Source organism: Trichosurus vulpecula, chromosome 4 (genome assembly GCF_011100635.1).
Source record: "Trichosurus vulpecula isolate mTriVul1 chromosome 4, mTriVul1.pri, whole genome shotgun sequence".
In the NCBI taxonomy this organism is placed as follows: domain Eukaryota; kingdom Metazoa; phylum Chordata; class Mammalia; order Diprotodontia; family Phalangeridae; genus Trichosurus; species Trichosurus vulpecula.
The window spans coordinates 207,729,529-207,749,055 of record NC_050576.1 but is presented as its reverse complement, the minus strand read 5'-3'; the positions used below and the strand labels follow the sequence as shown (position 1 = coordinate 207,749,055).

The 19,527-nt window shown below is 36.6% G+C and overlaps 1 protein-coding gene across 1 annotated transcript in view; it reads left to right on the top strand.

Annotated features, from left to right (window-relative positions):
* Positions 1 to 19,527, top strand: part of MAP2K6 (mitogen-activated protein kinase kinase 6) — a 137,967-nt gene that overhangs the window by 99,400 nt on the left and 19,040 nt on the right. The window contains exons 3-10 of the mRNA XM_036756240.1: positions 388 to 436; positions 1,714 to 1,827; positions 6,494 to 6,613; positions 8,352 to 8,468; positions 9,495 to 9,546; positions 11,191 to 11,318; positions 12,369 to 12,446; positions 13,726 to 13,865. Of these exons, the coding sequence (XP_036612135.1) occupies positions 388 to 436; positions 1,714 to 1,827; positions 6,494 to 6,613; positions 8,352 to 8,468; positions 9,495 to 9,546; positions 11,191 to 11,318; positions 12,369 to 12,446; positions 13,726 to 13,865 (798 nt within the window). The remainder of the gene's footprint in view (positions 1 to 387; positions 437 to 1,713; positions 1,828 to 6,493; positions 6,614 to 8,351; positions 8,469 to 9,494; positions 9,547 to 11,190; positions 11,319 to 12,368; positions 12,447 to 13,725; positions 13,866 to 19,527) is intronic.

The following is a 19,527-nucleotide window of genomic DNA, read 5'->3' as shown; positions in this document are numbered from 1 at the left end:
ATTTTCTGCTCTTTCTAGACATAGCCCATTCTACTCTTTCATAGCTGTAATGCTTAGGAATTTTTTCTTTACATAAAACTTATATATGTCTATTTGCTCTTTTCAACCATCACTTTTGGTTTTTCTCTCAGGGGTCAAGCAGAATAAGCCTATTTCCTTTTCAGCAAGGGTGCTTATCAGTATTTGAAAACAATTATCATGTACCTCCTGAATCTTTTCTTCTTCAGGCTAAACATCCCAGTTCCTTCGACTTTCCATATGTTGGCATGGACTTGAAACTCTTACCATTCTCTTTGTCCTCTTTTGTGTTGGTAATATCATGTTTCTCCTTTTTAGAAATTATGTATATTGTGAAGACTTTTGACATTTTATTTTCTTTTTTCACAGTCCTCCTCGGGATTTAGATTCCAAGGCTTGCATCTCAATTGGAGATAAGGTGAGGCAAGTCATATTATCCAGGTAATGCCTGGAGGTAGGCTTTTCCACATGTATACTTTCCCACTGAGAATTTCAATTCCACAAACATTTATTAAAAACTAACTACATACAAGGCACTATGCTAGGTGTTGATTGAGAATACAAAGATGGAAACAAAGCAATACATACCCTCAAGAAATTTACCTTCTACTGGTGGGGGAGATATAGCATCCACACAAGTAAGTGCAAAGTCTATACAAAATGAGGAAAAGAGTGCTAATAACTGAGGATGTGGGGGAGGGGAGGATGAAGAGAGTCATCGTATAGAAGGTGATATCTGAACCATACTTTGAAAGGAACTAGGGTCTATAAGGCAGAGGTGGGATGGGAGTACATTTCAGATGTGAGATACTACTTACACAAAGGCATAGAAGTAGGAGGATGTTGGGGTATGGAGAACAGCTAGTAGGGCAGTTTGACTAGAATTATTTTTAATTTAAGACTAATTAAATTTAAATTATTTTAATTTAATTTGAGTGGCAGCTAGGTGGTGCCATAGTGCATAGAGTGCTAGACCTGAAGTCAGAAAGACTGCTCTTCCTGAGTTCAAATCTGGCCTCAGACACTTACTAGCTGTGTGACACTGGCCACGTCACTTAACCCTGTTTGTCTCAGTTTCCTCATCTGTAATATGAGCTGGAGAAGGAAATGGCAAACCACTCCAATGTCTTTGCCCAAATGGAATCACAACGAATTGGATACAACTGAGAAGGACTGAATAACAATACACTGGAGGTTTTGGCTCCTGAGAGGCTTGTGTGGGAAGAGAAGTGGTGTGTATAGAAATGTTTATACTATGCATGGTGAGGCAGAACATAGCAATTGTAGTCCAGATAGGAAATTATAGTCCTATGTTTGGGGGGAAGAAAAGCAAATTTCCTTAAGCAGGAGTAGCTTGAGGTATGAAAACAAACTTTAGTTGGCAATATGTGATAAATTTCAAGCTTAGTCAACACAATGTGACTGAATTCTCCCTCCTTCCTTTACTTCTCTCCTCTTTCTAGAATTAACTTACTAAAATAAAATCATTTGAAGTCTCTATGAGAGTATGGTGGGTACTGTGACAGGCTCCGAAATGGTCTGTTACTAAGATCTCATTTGAGTCTTCTTGCTTGAGGCTATCTCGGCTGGTGTTTCACCATCCTAGAAAACTTTCTACCCAGAAGTCTTTTCTTCATTGCTTGTAGAAGTCGTGTAGTGTCTTATTTATTTTAATTTATTTTTTCTCTCTTCTAGAATTTTGAAGTGAAGGCTGATGACCTGGAACCTATAGCAGAACTGGGACGAGGTGCTTATGGGGTGGTGGAGAAGATGCGACATATGCCTAGTGGACAGATCATGGCAGTGAAGGTAGAGTGAGATGTTTTATACATGTATGTGTGTTTGTTTTTCCATTTAACTTAAGATCATGCATTTGAGAGGAATAACCCTGCCTGGAGAGTGTTTAAAACAAAGAATCTTTGACTTCTTAGGAGAATTGGCATGTAATGATTAGGAAGTGGGTCTTTAGCCGTTAATGACTGGCTTTGAAAAAAACAAGCAACAATCACATGGCAGCATTGACTCTAATATGAGAAGGAGTATGGTGCAGTGGATAGAACACTAGAGTCATGAAGCTCAGAGACTTGTCACTTCACTTGCCCAAGCCTCAGTTTCCTCATCTGTAAAATGAGATTGATAATGGCACCTACCTCACAATTGTTGTATTAATCAAATTTTCATTTTAAAAGAAATCCTCATTTGAAATATATGTAAAGCACTTTACAAACCTTAATTGTGTTATTATTCTTATATTGTTATATGCATATAACATTGTTATATTATTATTATTATAAAATTTAGTACTAAGAAAAGTTTCAGACACATGGACATGATGAAGGGCTCTCCTTCAGAATGTAATTTATGCAAAATTTATAGAAACAGCTATCAAACTTTGAAAAAAATTTTTTTGGTGGCAGCTAGGTGGCACTGTGAGTAGAGCACTGGCCCTGAAGGACTGGAAACTTTTTTTTTAATGTAGTTTTAGAAACCACTGGTATCTTCATTGACAAGAAATCAAGAAAATTTGAGAACAGTGCAGCTAGTACATAATAACACAGAGCTTCTATAAAGAATGTCTATAGTCAAGCAATCCATTCATCTTTACCCAAATTGTGAAAAATATCTGAGGGCTCTATCATAACAAGGACTTCAGTGTGCAAATTGTGGTTATTTTGACTAATATATTCAAGAGAATGTGAGATATTAGTGATATCGCACTAATTCCCATTTTGCTATAAACTAGATGTTCCTTTAAGGTCTCTGAAAAATGTGGGTGTTGATGCTGGTTGTTGTCATTTCTTAAATGTTATTAGACTAAATGATTCCTTCACTCACTTTTGACCCCTTGTACACATTTGTTCTCTTAAATGTACTGTATGAAAGGTGAATAGTCTGTATTTTCTCTTTAGCTCCCCAGAAATCAGTAGTTTTTGATGTCTATAAAAATTTGGGTGCTGGCTGAATCGTCTACCATACTCTCACTATATATATGTAACATATATATGTATACAAACACACACACACACACACATATATGTATGGTTTTTCTTTTTAAAGGATAAACTGAAAAGAAAAATATGGCTTGTTGACTTCCTAGAACCCTAATTTAGTTTAAGCCTAAATTTTTCCTTGTAATTGCCTTTATAGGCTTAGAAAGCAAGAACCATTAAGAAATTCTTTTTTTTTGAATTCACCTCTTTTTTTTTATTTTATTTTTTTAAATTTATTTAATATATTTAGTTTTCAGCATTGATTTTCACAAAAGTTTGAATTACAAATTTTATCCCCGTTTCTACCCTCCCCCCACTCCAAGATGGCATATATTCTGGTTGCCCTGTTCCCCAGTCAGCCCTCCTGTCTGTTACCCCACTCCCCTCCCATCCCCCTTTCCCTTCTACTCTTGTAGGACAAGATAAATTTCTATGCCCCCATTGCCTGTGTATCTTATTTCCTAGTTGCATGAAAAAACTTTTTTTTTGTTGTTGTTGTTTTTGAATGTCTGTTTTTAAAACTTTGAGTTCCAAATTCTCTCCGCTCTTCCCTCCCCACCCACCCTCCCTAAGAAGACAAGCAATTCAACATAGGCCACATGCGTATCATTATGTAAAACCCTTCCACAATACTCATGTATTGTATTCTTGTAAAAGATTAACTATGTTTTGCTCCTTCCTAACCTATCCCCCTTTATTGAATTTTCTCCCTTGACCCTGTCCCTTTTCAAAAATGTTTGTTTTTGATTACCTCCTCCCCCTGTTTGCCCTCCCTTCTATCATCCCCCATTTTTTATCTTCTTCCTCCTTCTTTCCTCTGGGGTAAGATACCCAATTCAGTGTGTATCGTATTCCCTCCTCAGGTCAAATCCCATGAGAGCAAGATTTACTCATTCCCCCTCACTTTCCCCCTCTTCCCTTCATACAGAACCACTTTTTCTTGCCACTTTTATGTGAGATAATTTACCCCATTCTATCTCTCTCTTTCTCCCTCTCTCAATATATTCCTCTCTTATCCCTTAAATTGATTTTATTTTTTTAGATACCATTCCTTCATATTCAACTCACCCTGTGCCCTTTGTGTGTGTGTGTGTGTGTGTGTGTGTTTGTGTGTGTGTGTATGTATATATATGTATGCACATATATATATACACCTACACACATGCATACACAGACACACACATATGTATATATATATATATATATATATGTATACACACACACGTATATATATGCATATTCCTTTTAGCTACTATGATATTGAGGTCTCATGAATCATACACATCATCTTCCTGTGTAGGAATGTAAACAAAACAGTTCGACTTTAGTAAGTTCCTTATGATTTCTCTTTCTTGTTTACCTTTTCATGCTTCTCTTGATTCTTGTGTTTGAAAGTCAAATTTTCTATTCAGCTCTGGTCTTTTCACTGAGAAAGCTTGAAAGTCCATATTTTGCCTTGGAGCATGATACTCAGTTTTGCTGGGTAGGTGATTCTTGGTTTTAATCCTAGCTCCATTGACCTCCGGAATATCATATTCCAAGCCCTTCGGTCCCTTCATGTGGAAGCTGCCAGATCCTGTGTTATCCTGATTGGTTTTCCACAATATTCAAATTGTTTCTTTCTGGCTGCTTGCAATATTTTCTCCTTGACCTGGGAGCTCTGGAATTTGGTGACAACGTTCCTAGGAGTTTTCTTTTTGGGATCTATTTGAGGAGGCGATCTGTGGATTCTTTCAATTTCTATTTTATCCTCTGGCTCTAGAATATCAGGGCAATTCTCCTTGATAATTTCTTGAAAGATGATATCTAGGCTCTTTTTTTGATCATGGCTTTCAGGTAGTCCAATAATTTTAAAATTATCTCTCCTTGATCTATTCTCCAGGTCAGTGGTTTTTCCAATGAGATATTTGACATTGTCTTCCATTTTTTCATTCCTTTGGTTCTGTTTTATAATATCTTGATTTCTCATAAAGTCACTAGCTTCCACTTGCCCCAATCTAATTTTTAAGGTAGTATTTTCTTCAGTGGTCATTTGGACTTCCTTTTCCATTTGGCTAATTCTGCCTTTCAAGGCATTCTTCTCCTAATTGGCTTTTTGGAGCTCTTTTGACATTTGAGTTAGTCTATTTTTTAAAGTGTTGTTTTCTTCAATATTTTTTTCAGTATTTCTTTGGGTCTCCTTTAGCAAGTCATTGACTTGTTTTTCATGGTTTTCTTACACCATTCTCATTTCTCATCCCAATTTTTCCTCTACTTCTCTAACTTGCTTTTCCAACTCCTTTTTGAGCTCTTCCATGGCCTGAGACCAGTTCATGTTTTTCTTGGAGGCTTTTAGTGTAGGCTCTTGGACTTCGTTGACTTCTTCAGGCCATATGTTTTGGTCTTCTTTGTCACCAAAGAAGGATTCCAAAGTCTGAGACTGAATCTGGGTGTGTTTTCACTGCCTGGCCATGGTTCCCAGCTAACTTACTTGACCCTTGAGTTTTTCAGTGGGGTATGACTGCTTGTAGAGCAAAGAGTACTTTGTTCCAAGCTTGAGGGGATGCGCTGTTGATTTCAGAGCTATTTCTATACAGCCAGCTCTGCCACACCAGCACTCCTCCTTCCTCAAGAACCACCAACCGGGACCTGACACAAATCTTCAGCAGGCTCTTCACTCCTGCTCTGATCCGCCACTTAATTCCTCCCACCACGTGGGCCTGGGGCTGGAAGTAACTGCAGCTGTAGTTCTGTAGCTGCACCTGCCCAGCTTCCCCTGGGGCGGTGGCTGAACCTCGAACTCTGTCCCCCACAGCTTTTCCCACTAACCTTCTCTGTTGTCTTTGGTGTTTGTGGGTTGAGAAGTCTGGTAACTGCCACAGCTCCCTGATTCAGGGTGCTAGGGCCTGTCCTGCCCGGCTCCTGGTCTGGTTGGGCATGCTGCCTCCCACACTGAGCTCTGCTCCCCTCCACTCCCTGCGCGATAGACCTTATCCAACAACCATCCAGGCTGTCCTGGGCTGGATCCCTGCTTCCCTCTGCTATTTTGTGGGTTCTGCAGTTCTAGAATTTGTTCAGAGCCATTTTTTATAGGTTTTTGGAGGGACGTGGTGGGGAGCTCACGCAAGTCCCAGCTTTCCAGCCGCCATCTTGGCTCAACCCATTAAGAAATTCCTAAAATGTTGGAGGTACATCCCCCAAATTTTCCCAGATTTTGGAAGAATTTTCAAAAAACCATTCGATGAAAGTACAAATTACTTACTGATTCCTCAAAAGATATTAGCAGCTAGTTTTTCCAATGCAAGTTACTCAAGTGTGTCAAATGAATGACATGGCATATTTCACTATGTCATGAGTCAGTTGAAGTGAGCAGCTCTTTGAATTGCCTTGTCTTTTAGTAGGCTGGTCTAGAAGTCTCTTATTTTAGAATGGCAAAACTCAATTTCCATGCCCTGACTGCCACCAAGAAGGATAACCATGAGTTTTCCCCATATATTTGCGTTTAGCGAATCCGAGCAACTGTGAATAGCCAGGAACAGAAGAGGCTACTGATGGATCTGGATATCTCTATGAGGACAGTGGATTGCCCTTTCACAGTCACCTTTTATGGTGCACTCTTCCGGGAGGTAGGTAGTTCACCTGTTGGGAGTTTTCAAAGGATAGGGTTTACGGGGACAGATAGCTACTTTGTCAGATTTTGTCCATATATAAAGAACACTCACTGCCATTATCATTCCTTTCAGTAAAAGTGCATTTTGATTAATTTAAAGGGTTATGTGATTACTGCATAATCAAGCCCAGCCCAAAAGTCAGCTTGGATGATTTCCCTTTTCACTGATGATAAGACCTCTTTCTCCTTCTTGTCTTGGTTGGCCCTTTCTAGCTATATTGCTTGACTATGGAGTCTCATTTAGCCAGACTACCCAAATCAAACTTATGACTCTTTTATGTTGTGAGTGTTTTACTGGCAATATAAATAGTCTATTTGAAACTCAGAGACTTAATTCCCCCCCTCCTTTTTTTTTTTTTTTTGCTTTCTCCCCCTGTGTTTTTTTTTAAATCCTGAAAGGTAGAATTAATGTCATTTGGGTTACAGTAGATACTTTAATTCTTCATGTCAGCTATTTTGATTGAGAGGGTGTTTCTGATCCTCAGATACAGAGGCTAGTCTTGGAGGGGATATCTCAGACTTGAACTCCAAGATGACATTAGAATTAAAAGTTTCAATTGAAACTGAATGTTGTAAGATGAAAGAAAATAGATGAAAGAAGAGATATGACAAGATACTACCCTTCCACTCATTTGCAGAGGTTGGGGTGTGGCAGAGGAATTCAAAGGTTTAAAACATTGTATATAATGTCAAACTTTTTCAATGTATGATCAGTTTTGTTGAATATCTTTTCTTTTTAAAAATGTTATAAGAAATGGTTCTTTGAGAGGCTATATATATGTGTGTATATATATATATATATATATATATATATATATACATATATATATACACACACACACAAAGCAGAAAGCAAAGTTTGGGTAGTGGTGGGGATCACATACTCCTGAGAAGGCTTCAGGGGGAAATCTAGGCTGTATGAAAACAAAATATATCAATAAAAAGTCTATTTGAAAAAGAATGAAAGGCTTAGTAACTGATTCTGGTGGATGAGCTCTTGCATTTCACTTTAAATGATTAAGGTCTGGTCTACATTACACTAAAGGTGATCTATAAATTTTCTGCCTTCCAACTTTGCTCGTTGTTGGTTTCCAGAGGTGGGGAACCTGCGGCCTTGAGGCCTAGGGCCTCAGGTGTGGTCCTTTGACTGAATCTAAACTTCACAGAACAAAAGAAGTTTGGATTCAGTCCAAAGGGCTGTACGTGGCCTCGAGGCCACAGGTTCCTCAATGCCTGATTCAGGCCTTGGAGATAATCCTACCTTGTTCCAAGTCTCTAGTATCCCAAGAGGTGGTACTTAAAATTGAATCTAAAAGAATTTAATTCAACAAACATGAATTAATCACTTACTATGTGTATAATACTAGGCTAGGAATTAGTTAGATAGACAAACAGACCTGAAATACTCCTTGTCCCAAAGGATTTTAAGTTCTTTAATAAATGTTCTCCTGGGCATGGGAAGGATTCAACATTTTATTCAATAGGAACTAATGAAAGCAAAGAACATACAAAACGTTCTAGGAATATTAAAGGAGGTAGAGAGCACCATCAGCTGGAAGGATCAAGTAACAACATGTTTATTGCTCATCCCTGAATGGGTGTGAGTTGTTCCTGATCTCTCTCTCTCTCTCTCTCTCTCTCTCTCTCTCTCTCTCTCTCTCTCTCTCTCTCTCTGTCTGTCTCTCATCTTCCAGGGTGATGTGTGGATCTGTATGGAACTCATGGATACCTCACTGGACAAGTTCTACAAACAAGTCATTGATAAGGGCCTAACGATCCCAGAGGATATCTTAGGGAAAATTGCAGTTTCTGTGAGTAGGACATTTATTGTAATGGAAGCCATTGAAATGAAGGAATAAAAAGGTAGTTCAATTTTGGCCTGTTTTTTTTCCCTTTTGGGTGAAGATGGTACAAAAGACACGATTATACCACTAGCTTTGTTGGTTTTACCCGGAATAAAGTGCTTCTTAGAAGTGTATTTATTTGGCAAGAGCACATGTTTGTCACTGTAATATTGTCTTTCATTTCCCGTCCTTACTTCCCCTCCATTATTTCTCTGAAAATAGGTGCAGAGAGGATTTAAAAGAGAGGAACAGGAAGAGTAACAGCAGGACTGGAGAGAAGACAAAAATTCTGGAGGGCAAAATCTAGACAAGAGAAAGAGGAGAATTCTAGAAGTTGATTTAATTTAGTTCCGCAGGCATTTCAGTGTTTTCTGTGGTACTGGTCTAGGCACTGAGGATATAAACCGATAAGTACAAAAGAATCTCTGCCTTCAAGAAACTTTCATGCTATTGGTAGCGAGTGAGGAATAAAGAATATACACAAAATATATACCAAATAATTGGGCAAGAAAGTTGATCAAGTCATGTCAACCCAACAAGCAATTTGTAAATAATCATTTGCCAGGCACTGTGCTTAGTGATGGGGATATAAAGAAAGAGAAAAAACATTCCTGCTTTCAAGGAGCTCACATTCTCATGGGGAAGACTACATGCGAACAGCCAACAAACAATGTACATACACGTTAAATTGGAGATAATATCAGAGAGAAGGTGCTAAGATTATGGAAGACTGATGAGAGAGGAAAGTTGATGACTGGGATTCCTTCATAGTCATGGCGATATTGGATTTGAACCTCTAACACCTCTGAACACAGTTCATGTAACCTTAACTGTATTACAATGTTACTTTTCCTGGGGCATCCTCCACTTGGGCAGATTCCTCTAGGAATCTCATGTCAGGAAAAAGGAATGTGTAGGTAGGTGCTAAGTTCTTTCAGCTTCCATTTTTCCCCAGTAATTGTGTAATGAATTTCTGTTGTTTCTCCTTTGCAGATTGTAAAAGCCCTAGAACATTTACACAGTAAGCTTTCTGTCATTCATCGAGGTAAGTGTGTGTGTCCTTTTTGCTGTACACTCTGTCCCAGATTATTAGCCAGTCCACGTGAATTGTTGTCTATGCCAGAGGTAGGATTAAGCCACATAAAGGAATGAAGGAGTTTCCCTTTGGGATTGGCTAGCAGCCTATTTAAACAACTGTTCTTTGTCTTGAACAAAAATAGAACAATAAGGGATGAACCTAAACTGCAGTGGGAAGGATTTAGGTTAGGAATAAATTGATGCAGAGAATCCCACCACCCACCAGGTAGTGGAAATTCCTTTTCTGGAAGTCTTTAAAGACAGGAAAGTCTTTAAAGTCTAGAAATCCATCAGTGTACATATAGTTCTGCCAAGAGGAAAGAGATGGAACATGATGACTTTGGGAGTAACCTAAAGTCTAGGGAGTCCTAGTTCCTTCATTAAATAAGTATAGGTGGATTAGACTAAGCTGGTAAGGGCACTATACTAGGTGCTCTGTGTGCTAACTCAAGTAGTTTTTACATTCAAGAAATTTTTAGAACATTTGGGGACCTAAGCCATAAATACAAGAAACGAATAGAAAATATGTATTTTAAATTGAATCACAGTAAGTAGAAGTGCTATAGAAATTAGAGAAATGAACTATCTAAGATGGTATAAAATTAGCTAGCTAAGGCTCTTTGAAAGAGATAAGTTTTAAACTGAATCTTAAAGAAAGTCATAGATAGGGAAAGGCAGAGTGGCCATTGGGACATAGCAGGCAGGGACTTTAGCCCAAGCAAAGGTACTGATTGCAGAATCAGTAAAGCACTGATTGTAGAATCAAAGAACCTGGGTTCGAATACCACCTGTGATGTTCCTCCCCTGTGTTACTTTGGGGACAGTCACACAGACTGGACCACAGTTTCCTCATATGCAAAATATGGGCTCTGAGACTTTTCCCACTTGATGATCTCTGATTATACAACGGAGAAAAATCTGAGCTTGCGATATATTTGTTACAGTGTCTGAGCTTACCACTGTTTGATCTTTTATTCATAGCTTTCAGGCTTTTCAGTAAATATTTAATATTTTCACTTAATTAGATTTGGTTGTAGCAGCCTACAAAGTTCTGACTATCTGATCCTATATTAAGTATTTTAAAGATTCATTCATTTAAATTCTCTCAAATGGAGCCCCAGAGATGTGCGACTTTGGGTAACTCTAGGTCCTAATTTCTTCCTCTGCAAAACTGGGATTTTGCACTAAACGATCCCTTTTATCTCCAATTGTGGTGAATTTGTGAATTCTGCAAGTCTTTATTAAGTACTTATTATTTGCCCTGAGCTATATAGACTGTACAGAAAATAAAGCCCCCAAGTTGCTTATAATCTTATGAAGAAAAGGAAGACAGGAAATAAAAGGCAAAATTGCACGTACATGCTAAGGGAATTCAGATAAGGGAAAGGTCAGTATAAAATATGGTATTTCAGAGAAGGAAGTTGCAGAAGTGTTATATCAGTTGGGGTAGAGGAGGAGCTCACGGGGGATAAAAATATGTGGATTTATGGAAACAGGAATAGGGAGACCATTTGTGTATATGTGTTACTTTGTTTCCTGTTAGTTTTCTTTAGTGCAATTGAGATCAAACAGGACTAGCAGAAGTGTGGCAATAGTATATTTTTTCTTTCAGATGTCAAGCCATCTAATGTGTTGATCAATACACTGGGCCAAGTGAAGATGTGTGATTTTGGTATTAGTGGTTATCTTGTGGACTCTGTGGCCAAAACTATGGATGCAGGATGCAAACCGTACATGGCTGTAAGTCTGATAGCTGGAAGATGGATTCCAAAAGACTTCTGGCTACAAAATCCTCCTAGAAAGTGGAAAGGGTCCCACCATTGAGGGAGAATTGGCTTTTGTTGCCATTTACTTCTTCGTGAGGCTAATATATTCTTCTAAAGCTCTTCTCCTTCTGTGACTTTTATTTTTTGTATACTTTTAAATTTATTTTTATTTTTCTTGCCATTTTTTGTTTTTTTATACTATAGTCACTTCCCAATACTGTTCCCTGTAGAATCCTCTCTTAAAACAAAAAAACAATTTAAAAGAAACCCAGCACAGTGACTACATCATATGAAACAATCCTCACTCATAGCCCTCTGACTTTCTACTCTACTGTAATTTTTAGTCAATATGTTAACAGTAAATAAAAGGTTATCAGGTTTAGCAAATTATCAGAAAAAGTAATCCAAAGTTTATCGTTATACTAAAGAAATAGAACTATCTTGGAATAGTGAGCCCTTGACAGTCTTCTAAGATGAATTATTGGAACTGTTTTCCGTGCTAAGTACTGGACAGGAAGGAATGAATTTAAGTGACATCACGGGGAGAAAGAGGATTAGACATGAGAGAACTTCCTGAGTGTGAGGTTTAATTTCTATAATCAGTATTCTTAGGTCCTTCGTAAGCTCAAATAACTTGTTATTTGCATCCCTTAAAAATGAATTTGTACAATGCCTTGAGAAATAGTTTATCAAGGCTTAGTTAAAAGATGAAAATTTTTTAATTCTATATGAAGATGGCAACTTCAGTGGAACCTATTGAATCATATTATCCTTTTGGGGTTCATGTTATGAATGGATAGCTCTAGGTTGATCTCTGTGATAAGACACCTTCTGAACTTGTTGAATGGGTACGTCCATAAGCATTTTTCTCAAAGCACTGAAATCATTTGAAAACAACTGTGAAAGGCTCCCACCTTGAGACGTTGATACGTATAGTGACTAGTGAGCTGTCTTGTCCAGTGGAGCATTTGTACGAAGGCTCTCCTGGAAGCAGTGACCCTTCCACTTTTATTTTTCTTTCTAGCCTGAAAGAATAAACCCAGAACTCAACCAGAAGGGGTACAATGTGAAATCTGACATTTGGAGCCTGGGCATCACAATGGTACTGTATGATGTTATTCATTGACCTGAAAGTATAGGAACTGAAACTGAAGTTGGTGGTTTGAGCTAGCTTTAGAATTGAAGAGCAATATTCTTGAATTTTGGTCAAATTCCTCTGACATTTGAGGGGATAAGACACCTTCTTCACTTTTAACCTAGAATTCATGAAGACTGATACAGAGGGCTTGAGGAGAGGGAATAGGTGAATTGAATATTGAATATAAACTATGTTTGTGTAGCAGAAAGAATACTGGACCAAAAGAGGGAGACATTGCACTCTAATTCTTGCTTTTCCGTTAATTAGATATAACTTCAATCCATTCTCCTCATCTGTAAATTGAGGGATTAGACTAGAGGGAATACTCAGTTCTTTTCTGGCTCTGACAGTCTGTGCTTTGAGCAAAGGCGGGGATAGACTTAAGCTAAATTAGGTAGATATATTAGGATATACTAGTGCAGTCACTGTCACTGAGCCTGGATAAAAATATCTCTGGATGTTTTAAAAGACAGTAATCAGTCTTGAAAGACAGAGCTAGACCAGATATATGAAGACCTGGATTTGACTTCCAGCTCTGCCACTAACTTGTTCAGGTCAACTTGAGCAAGTGGCTTTGTCTCTTAGATGATCTGTAGGTCTCATAGGAGCCTATAAATTGTTGTGATGATTCCCATCTGAAGGACAGGAGAATGGAGCAGTAACAGACCTAATACTGAGAATCGATAATTTCTGTAGCATTTTAATATTTCATAATCCTTTTGCTGCAGTGTATTTGCAGAGCCCCGGATAATCTGTATGGCTATTCTTAAAAGCATTTTGATTGTCACAGTTTAGTCAGTTCTGTAAGTTATTTCATTTCTTTTGTCCAGGCAGCAAATGCCACAATCATAGCAAAAGTGTTCTTACTGAGTCTTGGGTTAATCTGTAAGGAGCCAGCAGATGGCAGCAGATATATTTATAAAGAATTGAGTAAGTGAATTCCTTTTGGTAATAGTTGTTTGAAACTCTAGGTATTAGAAATTGTGAAGCCTTCAAATGTGATGTCTAATATAGTTGATTTTTTAAAAAAAACTGTAAAATTGCAGGAACTTTGCACCCCAGAATAGGAGGTATTATCTGATAGGCTCAGATGAATGTCATTGAAGAGCATGGGGGGAGGGAAGAATGAGGGGAACTCCATTCTTTTCTTCAGCACTGGAATTTCCTCCAGTTCCTCAAAGTGGAAAGCAAGTGGTTTCACATCTAAAGCAACATTTTGTTGTTTTCCTCTTTCTCCTCTTAGATTGAACTGGCAATCCTTCGGTTCCCCTATGATTCTTGGGGGACACCATTTCAGCAGCTCAAACAGGTGGTGGAAGAACCATCACCTCAACTACCAGCAGACAAGTTCTCAGCAGAGTTTGTTGACTTTACCTCACAGTGGTAAGCAAAATTCCCTTCCCAGGTGCCACCAGAGAGGAGGAAGGTTCTTCTAGGTTCAGACAAAGGATTGAATCTCAATCACACCCCACTAATGCCTATTGATATGGGGAGTGGGATATATAGTGAGGGGGCAGATTATTTTCAATCTGAGTAATGATTTTAGTGGTTAGAGTGATATTCCTGAATCTAGAAGTTCTATAGGAAAGTCAATATTTAGTGTATTTTTCCAATGTATATATGTTAACTAGGGCTATATGCTTATTTAGTGCTATGGACAGTTTTAGGGATCAGGATAGGGAAACAATTATAAATGGGAGTAGAAAGTAGAAAGAAGCTTGGTCCGTACACTGGTGGTGTTATATTATTTTAGTTTCCCTAGCCAAGTGGCTTTTACCTCAGGAAATCTGGTGATTCCTGTCAACATAGCTTCATTTGACTCTGATTTGCTTAGGGTTTGTCAAACTGCTGAGAATAAGATGTTTGGTTTGGATTCCTTATCTTCCCCCTATACCCCATCACCGCTGCACAGGGTATGTGCTTTCTGTTTTTCAGGTTGTCATGACAGACATCCCGACTAACAACCAACACTCCTTCATATCTGCTCTCTTCTTTTCTTGCCCCTCCAGTACATTTCCCCCAAACAATTAAGCACCTAACAGGGTGATCGGAGCTGATAGTACATGTTGCTTCCCATTTGGTATTTTGTTGTTTGTTAACAGAAAAGTTGAATGTGTGCTTTAACTTTCATATTTTGCTAATAATTAACATGCTAGTAGTAATTAATAACATTGGCCATTATCTTTATCTTGAGTTTTGCTGCCTTTCAGTGTTTTCTTAATGTATATTGTCATAGTCGTCGTATATATTTCCTTTGCCTATGCTTTCTTCACTCTGCATCACTTCATATGTCTTCCTGTATTTCTCTAAATTTTTCATATGTATTATTCCTTACAGTTGAATGGTATTCAATTACATTCATATACCACAGTTTGTTCAGCTTTTCCCCATTGGGTGCAGAGTTTGTTTCAGCTTTTTGCTATTACAAATAGTGAAGCTATTTTGTACTATTTTTGTTCATTTGGATTCCAAAAAAAAAGACTTTCTCGAAGGGGCCATCATGCCTTTTGGGTCCCCTAGTAATGGAATTTCTAGATCAAAGGTACGAATGCTGGCTTTTCCTATGTGATTGCAAATATTTTTTTGTTCCAGAAGGATTGGGTATATTCAGAGTTCTACCAACAGTGAATTGGCATACCTGTTTTCCTACAACCACTCTTCACACTGAATTTTTCATTTTTGAGGATATAATAACTCACAAGTGATAAGATTCTCTGATTTATTAGTGATTTTGAATATTTTTCACACGGTTGATAGCTTACAGTTCTTTTTTAATGAAAACTATGTTGTGTGATTACTGGTGAATGGTTCTTACTCTTATGAATATGGGTTAATTCTCTCTAAATTTTTGATGTCAGAGAGATTTTAATATAAAGTTTTGCCTCCATTACTTTGGGGGCTCAGAAGTTTTTAAATTTTATGTAGACCAATGAGCCTCTTTTTTTAAAAAAATCCATACTATTCTGTGTCTGTTATAAATTCTTCCTCTATTCATAGTTGTGTGAGGTATAACCTATTTTTCTCTAATGAAATGGAATGGAAAAGTATTAAGCTTGTATTATGTACCAACCACTGTGCAACCGTGTAGATACAAGTAGAAATTGAAATAGCTTGACCTCAAAGGAAATCACATTCTAACTGAGGGAGACAACAGTAAAGAGGGTTCATGTTTGTGGTTAATTCATAGAAGATGGAAAAGCCATAGGCAGGGAAAGCAGTAAGGCCAAGAGGGTTGTGAGGTATAATTTCAGGCCATACGGTCAGTCTCCTACCAAGAAGATAATTGGATTAAAAGTTAGTGTAGAGGGCTATGGGATCTCTTCAGCATAGGTAGAGATCTAGAGGTCAACATCCAGATAGCGGTGGGTATCCTTTGCTTGATGGAAACTTGGCAGTGAGGAAATGAAGGTTGGTTGGGGAAGGAAATTTTAGTCTAGAGTGCCCCTTATTAGAAACAGGTGTTTCTGATTTCTCTTTCTCCCATCTCATCATGTATTTGGGTATGGGGAAAGGAGGGTCCTGAATTATCAAACTGCCAGTTGGTTTTAATGTTTTAATGATGTGATTAAAAAAATCAGATCTTTCATTTATTTGTGGTGTATGGTATAAGTTAGTTCTAAATCCATTTTCTACCAAACTGTTATCCACCTTATCCAGCAATTTTTTTTGTGAAATAGTCTCTTCCTCAATAGATTTCATTGATGGATTTCTTGAACATTAGACTTCCATATTTGTTTGTTCTTAGGTTTTGCTTATCTTATGTCTTTCAAAGATCTAGATAATTTGGTGATTATGGCTTTGTAATAGTATTGGAGATCTGGTAATTCCAAAATTCCAAAGTCCTAATCCTCTAACTTCCTAAGACCCTAATGAACTTTTTGCCCACCTTCCTGCATGTGATTTACTTATTTTGTCTATTTCTTTAAAGTATTCCCTTGGCAGTTGACTTGTATTGTGGTAAATTTATAGATTAATTTGAATAACATCACTTTTTGCTATATTGCTGTGGCCTACCCTTAAAAATAATTATTTCTTTAATTATTTAGGCCTCTATTTCTGTGAAAATAGCTTTGTATTTGTATTTATGGAGTAGCTAGGTGACACAGTGGATAGAGTAGCCTGGAGTCAGGAAATTCATCTTCCTGAGTTCAAATCTGGCCTTAGACACTTAGGCCTGTGTGACCCTGGGCAAGTCACTTAATCCCATTTGCCTCACTTTCCTCATCTGTAAAATCAGCTGGAGAAGGAAATGTCAAACCACTCCAGCATCTTGGCCTAGAAAACCCCAGATGCTGTGATGAGGAGTAAGATATGATTGAAAAACACCTGAACGACAACAAAATTTTATTTATGTAAAATCTATGTATGTCTTGATAGGTTAAATCCCAAATATTTAATTCATTTTACTGTTATTTTAAATGGAACTTCTTTATGTCCTTTGTTCCTGGATTTTGTTGGTAATAGAGAGAAATGTTGATGATTTGGGTGAATTTATTTTATATCAGTGTTAGTTGTCTATATCACTTTTTTTCCTTGCTTCCTCTAGGGTTTTCCAAGTAAATCTTTAGATATTATACACAAATAGAGATGATTTTGTTGCCACTTTGTTAATGCCTATTTCATTAAGCTATTTTCTTGTCCTATAACTGCCATTTTTACTACTATGTCAAATAATAGTTGAGGCAGTGGATGTCTTTGCTTCACCCCTTATCTTATTGGCAAAGCTTTCATTGTTTCTGCATCAAAAATTATGCTAACTTTTGTTTTTCTAAATTAAATTTTTTTTCAGTTATTAAACATTATATATGTATATATATATATTTCTCCCTTCCTATTAATCTCCTCTTCACTTGCCCCACAACTGGGGGAAAATGAAATCAATACCTGTTTAACAAATAAGCATGATCAACAAAACAAATTCTCATATGGGCCATGTCTAAAAATGTGTGTTTCATTCTGCATTCTGCTATAATACCTCTCTACCAAGATATGGATATAAGTCTTCATCATTGGTCCTCTAGAATTCTGATTGATCATCACATTGATTAGAGTTCTTAAGTCTTTCAGATTTGTTTGCCTTTACAATGTTGTTACTTTGTAAATTATTCTACTGGTTTTGCTTACTTCATTCTGCATCAGTTCATAAAAGTCTTCCAAGATTTCTCTGAAACTTTCTCTTTCATTTCTTACAGCACAGTAACATTCTATTGCAGTCATAGGTCATAATTTATTCAGCCATTTCCTGATTAATAGACATGCTCTTAGTTTCCAATTCTTGCCTTACCAAAAGAGCTACTATAAATATTTTTATACAGATGTATCCTTTTCCTATTTTTTTGATCTCCTTACAGTACAGGCCTAGTAGTGTTATTTCTGAGTTTAAGTGTATTCACAGTTTAGTAACTTTGGAAGCATAGTTCCAAATTGCTTTCCAGAATAACTATATCTATTACTCCACCAATAGGACATCAACATGCCTGTTTTCTCATAGCTCTTCCAAAATTTGTAATTTTCTTCTTTTGAGGGAGGTGGGGTGTCAACTTAGCCAATCCGATGTGTCTGTGTTGGAATCTCAAAGTGGTTTTAATTTGCATTTCTCCAATTATTAGTGATTTTGAGCATATTAAAATCCATATGTCTATACATAATTTTGGTTTCTTCCCTTGAGAATTGCCTACTTAAATCCTTTGACCATTTATCAATTGGAACACATCTTTATTTCTATAATTTTGAAACATTTTCTTATATATCTTGGAGACTAGGCCTTTATGAGACAAATTTGCTGCAAAGATTTTTTTTTCTCAGAAATTTTTTCCCTAATTTTTATCTCTTTGCTACAGATAAGTGCTTTTGCTTGTATTAAGGAAAGAACTTTTCATTCCTAATCTTTTTTTTTGTATTTAAAAATGTAAATGCTATATTTTCTTAAAGGCTTTTTCTGCATCTATTTATATTTTAATTTTTATCATTTTGTTACTAACATGATCACTTGTGCTAAATATTTTCCTAACATTGAGCCATTTTTTAATTCCTGGCATATATCTAAATTGAGTATAATGAGTAATTTTTTGATGTGTAGCTTCTTTGTCAGCATTTTAAGTTTTTGCATCAATATTCATGAATGATATTTATCTATATTTCTTTTTTTTCCCCACAGTATCCTCCTTGGTTTGAGTATCAGAATCATAATTGCCTTACAGAAGGAGTTGTGTTCATTTTAAATTTATTTTTGAGAAAAGTTTATGTAGAATAATAAGTGCTTATCTTGAACTATTTAAAAGAATTCCCTTACACATACCTCTGCTCCAGGAGATTTTCCAACAGGACTTTATGGGTTATACAATATTTCTTTCTATGATTAGCTTGTTTAGATTCTTTATTTCTCTGGCTTGTTAATTTGGGTATTTTGTATTTTTATAAATGCTCATCATTTCATTTAAGGATTAAGGGTTGGTTTTTTTTTGTATAAAATTGGCTATATCAGCTGTGAAAATTTTCTTTTCCTCCCCATCAACTATGAATTTCTCCCTTTTATTTTTGACCTTAAAAATTGTGCTTCCTTTTCTCTATTTTTTAAACAAATAGTTTATTTATTCTCTGGTCTTAAAAAAACACAGCTCTTTGTTTATCATTTTCTTTACTATTTTATTTCTTCTTTGATTTTCACATATGCTTTTGTACTTATTTTAGAATGATTAATTAGTCTTAATGAAGGCATGCACTTTTTCTATATGAATTATAATTTTTATTATAGTATAGCTTGCAGTTTTGAAAACTTTTTGCTTGTCTATTTATTCATGAATTTTTAATGCCATAGAACTTGATAATTTATGTAAAGATATTGAGATCCTGAAAAATAATTATATTATTTCAGATTTCCTTTCAATAGTTGCTATGTCTTTCAGGTCTATTCTTTTGCAACATTCTATTCAAATCTGTATTTTCTATTTTATCTTTCTATTAGATTTGTCAAGTTCAAAAGAGGAAGATTTAAGCCTCTAACAATTATTGTTTTACATTTTAGGTCCAATTAATTTTTCCTTTA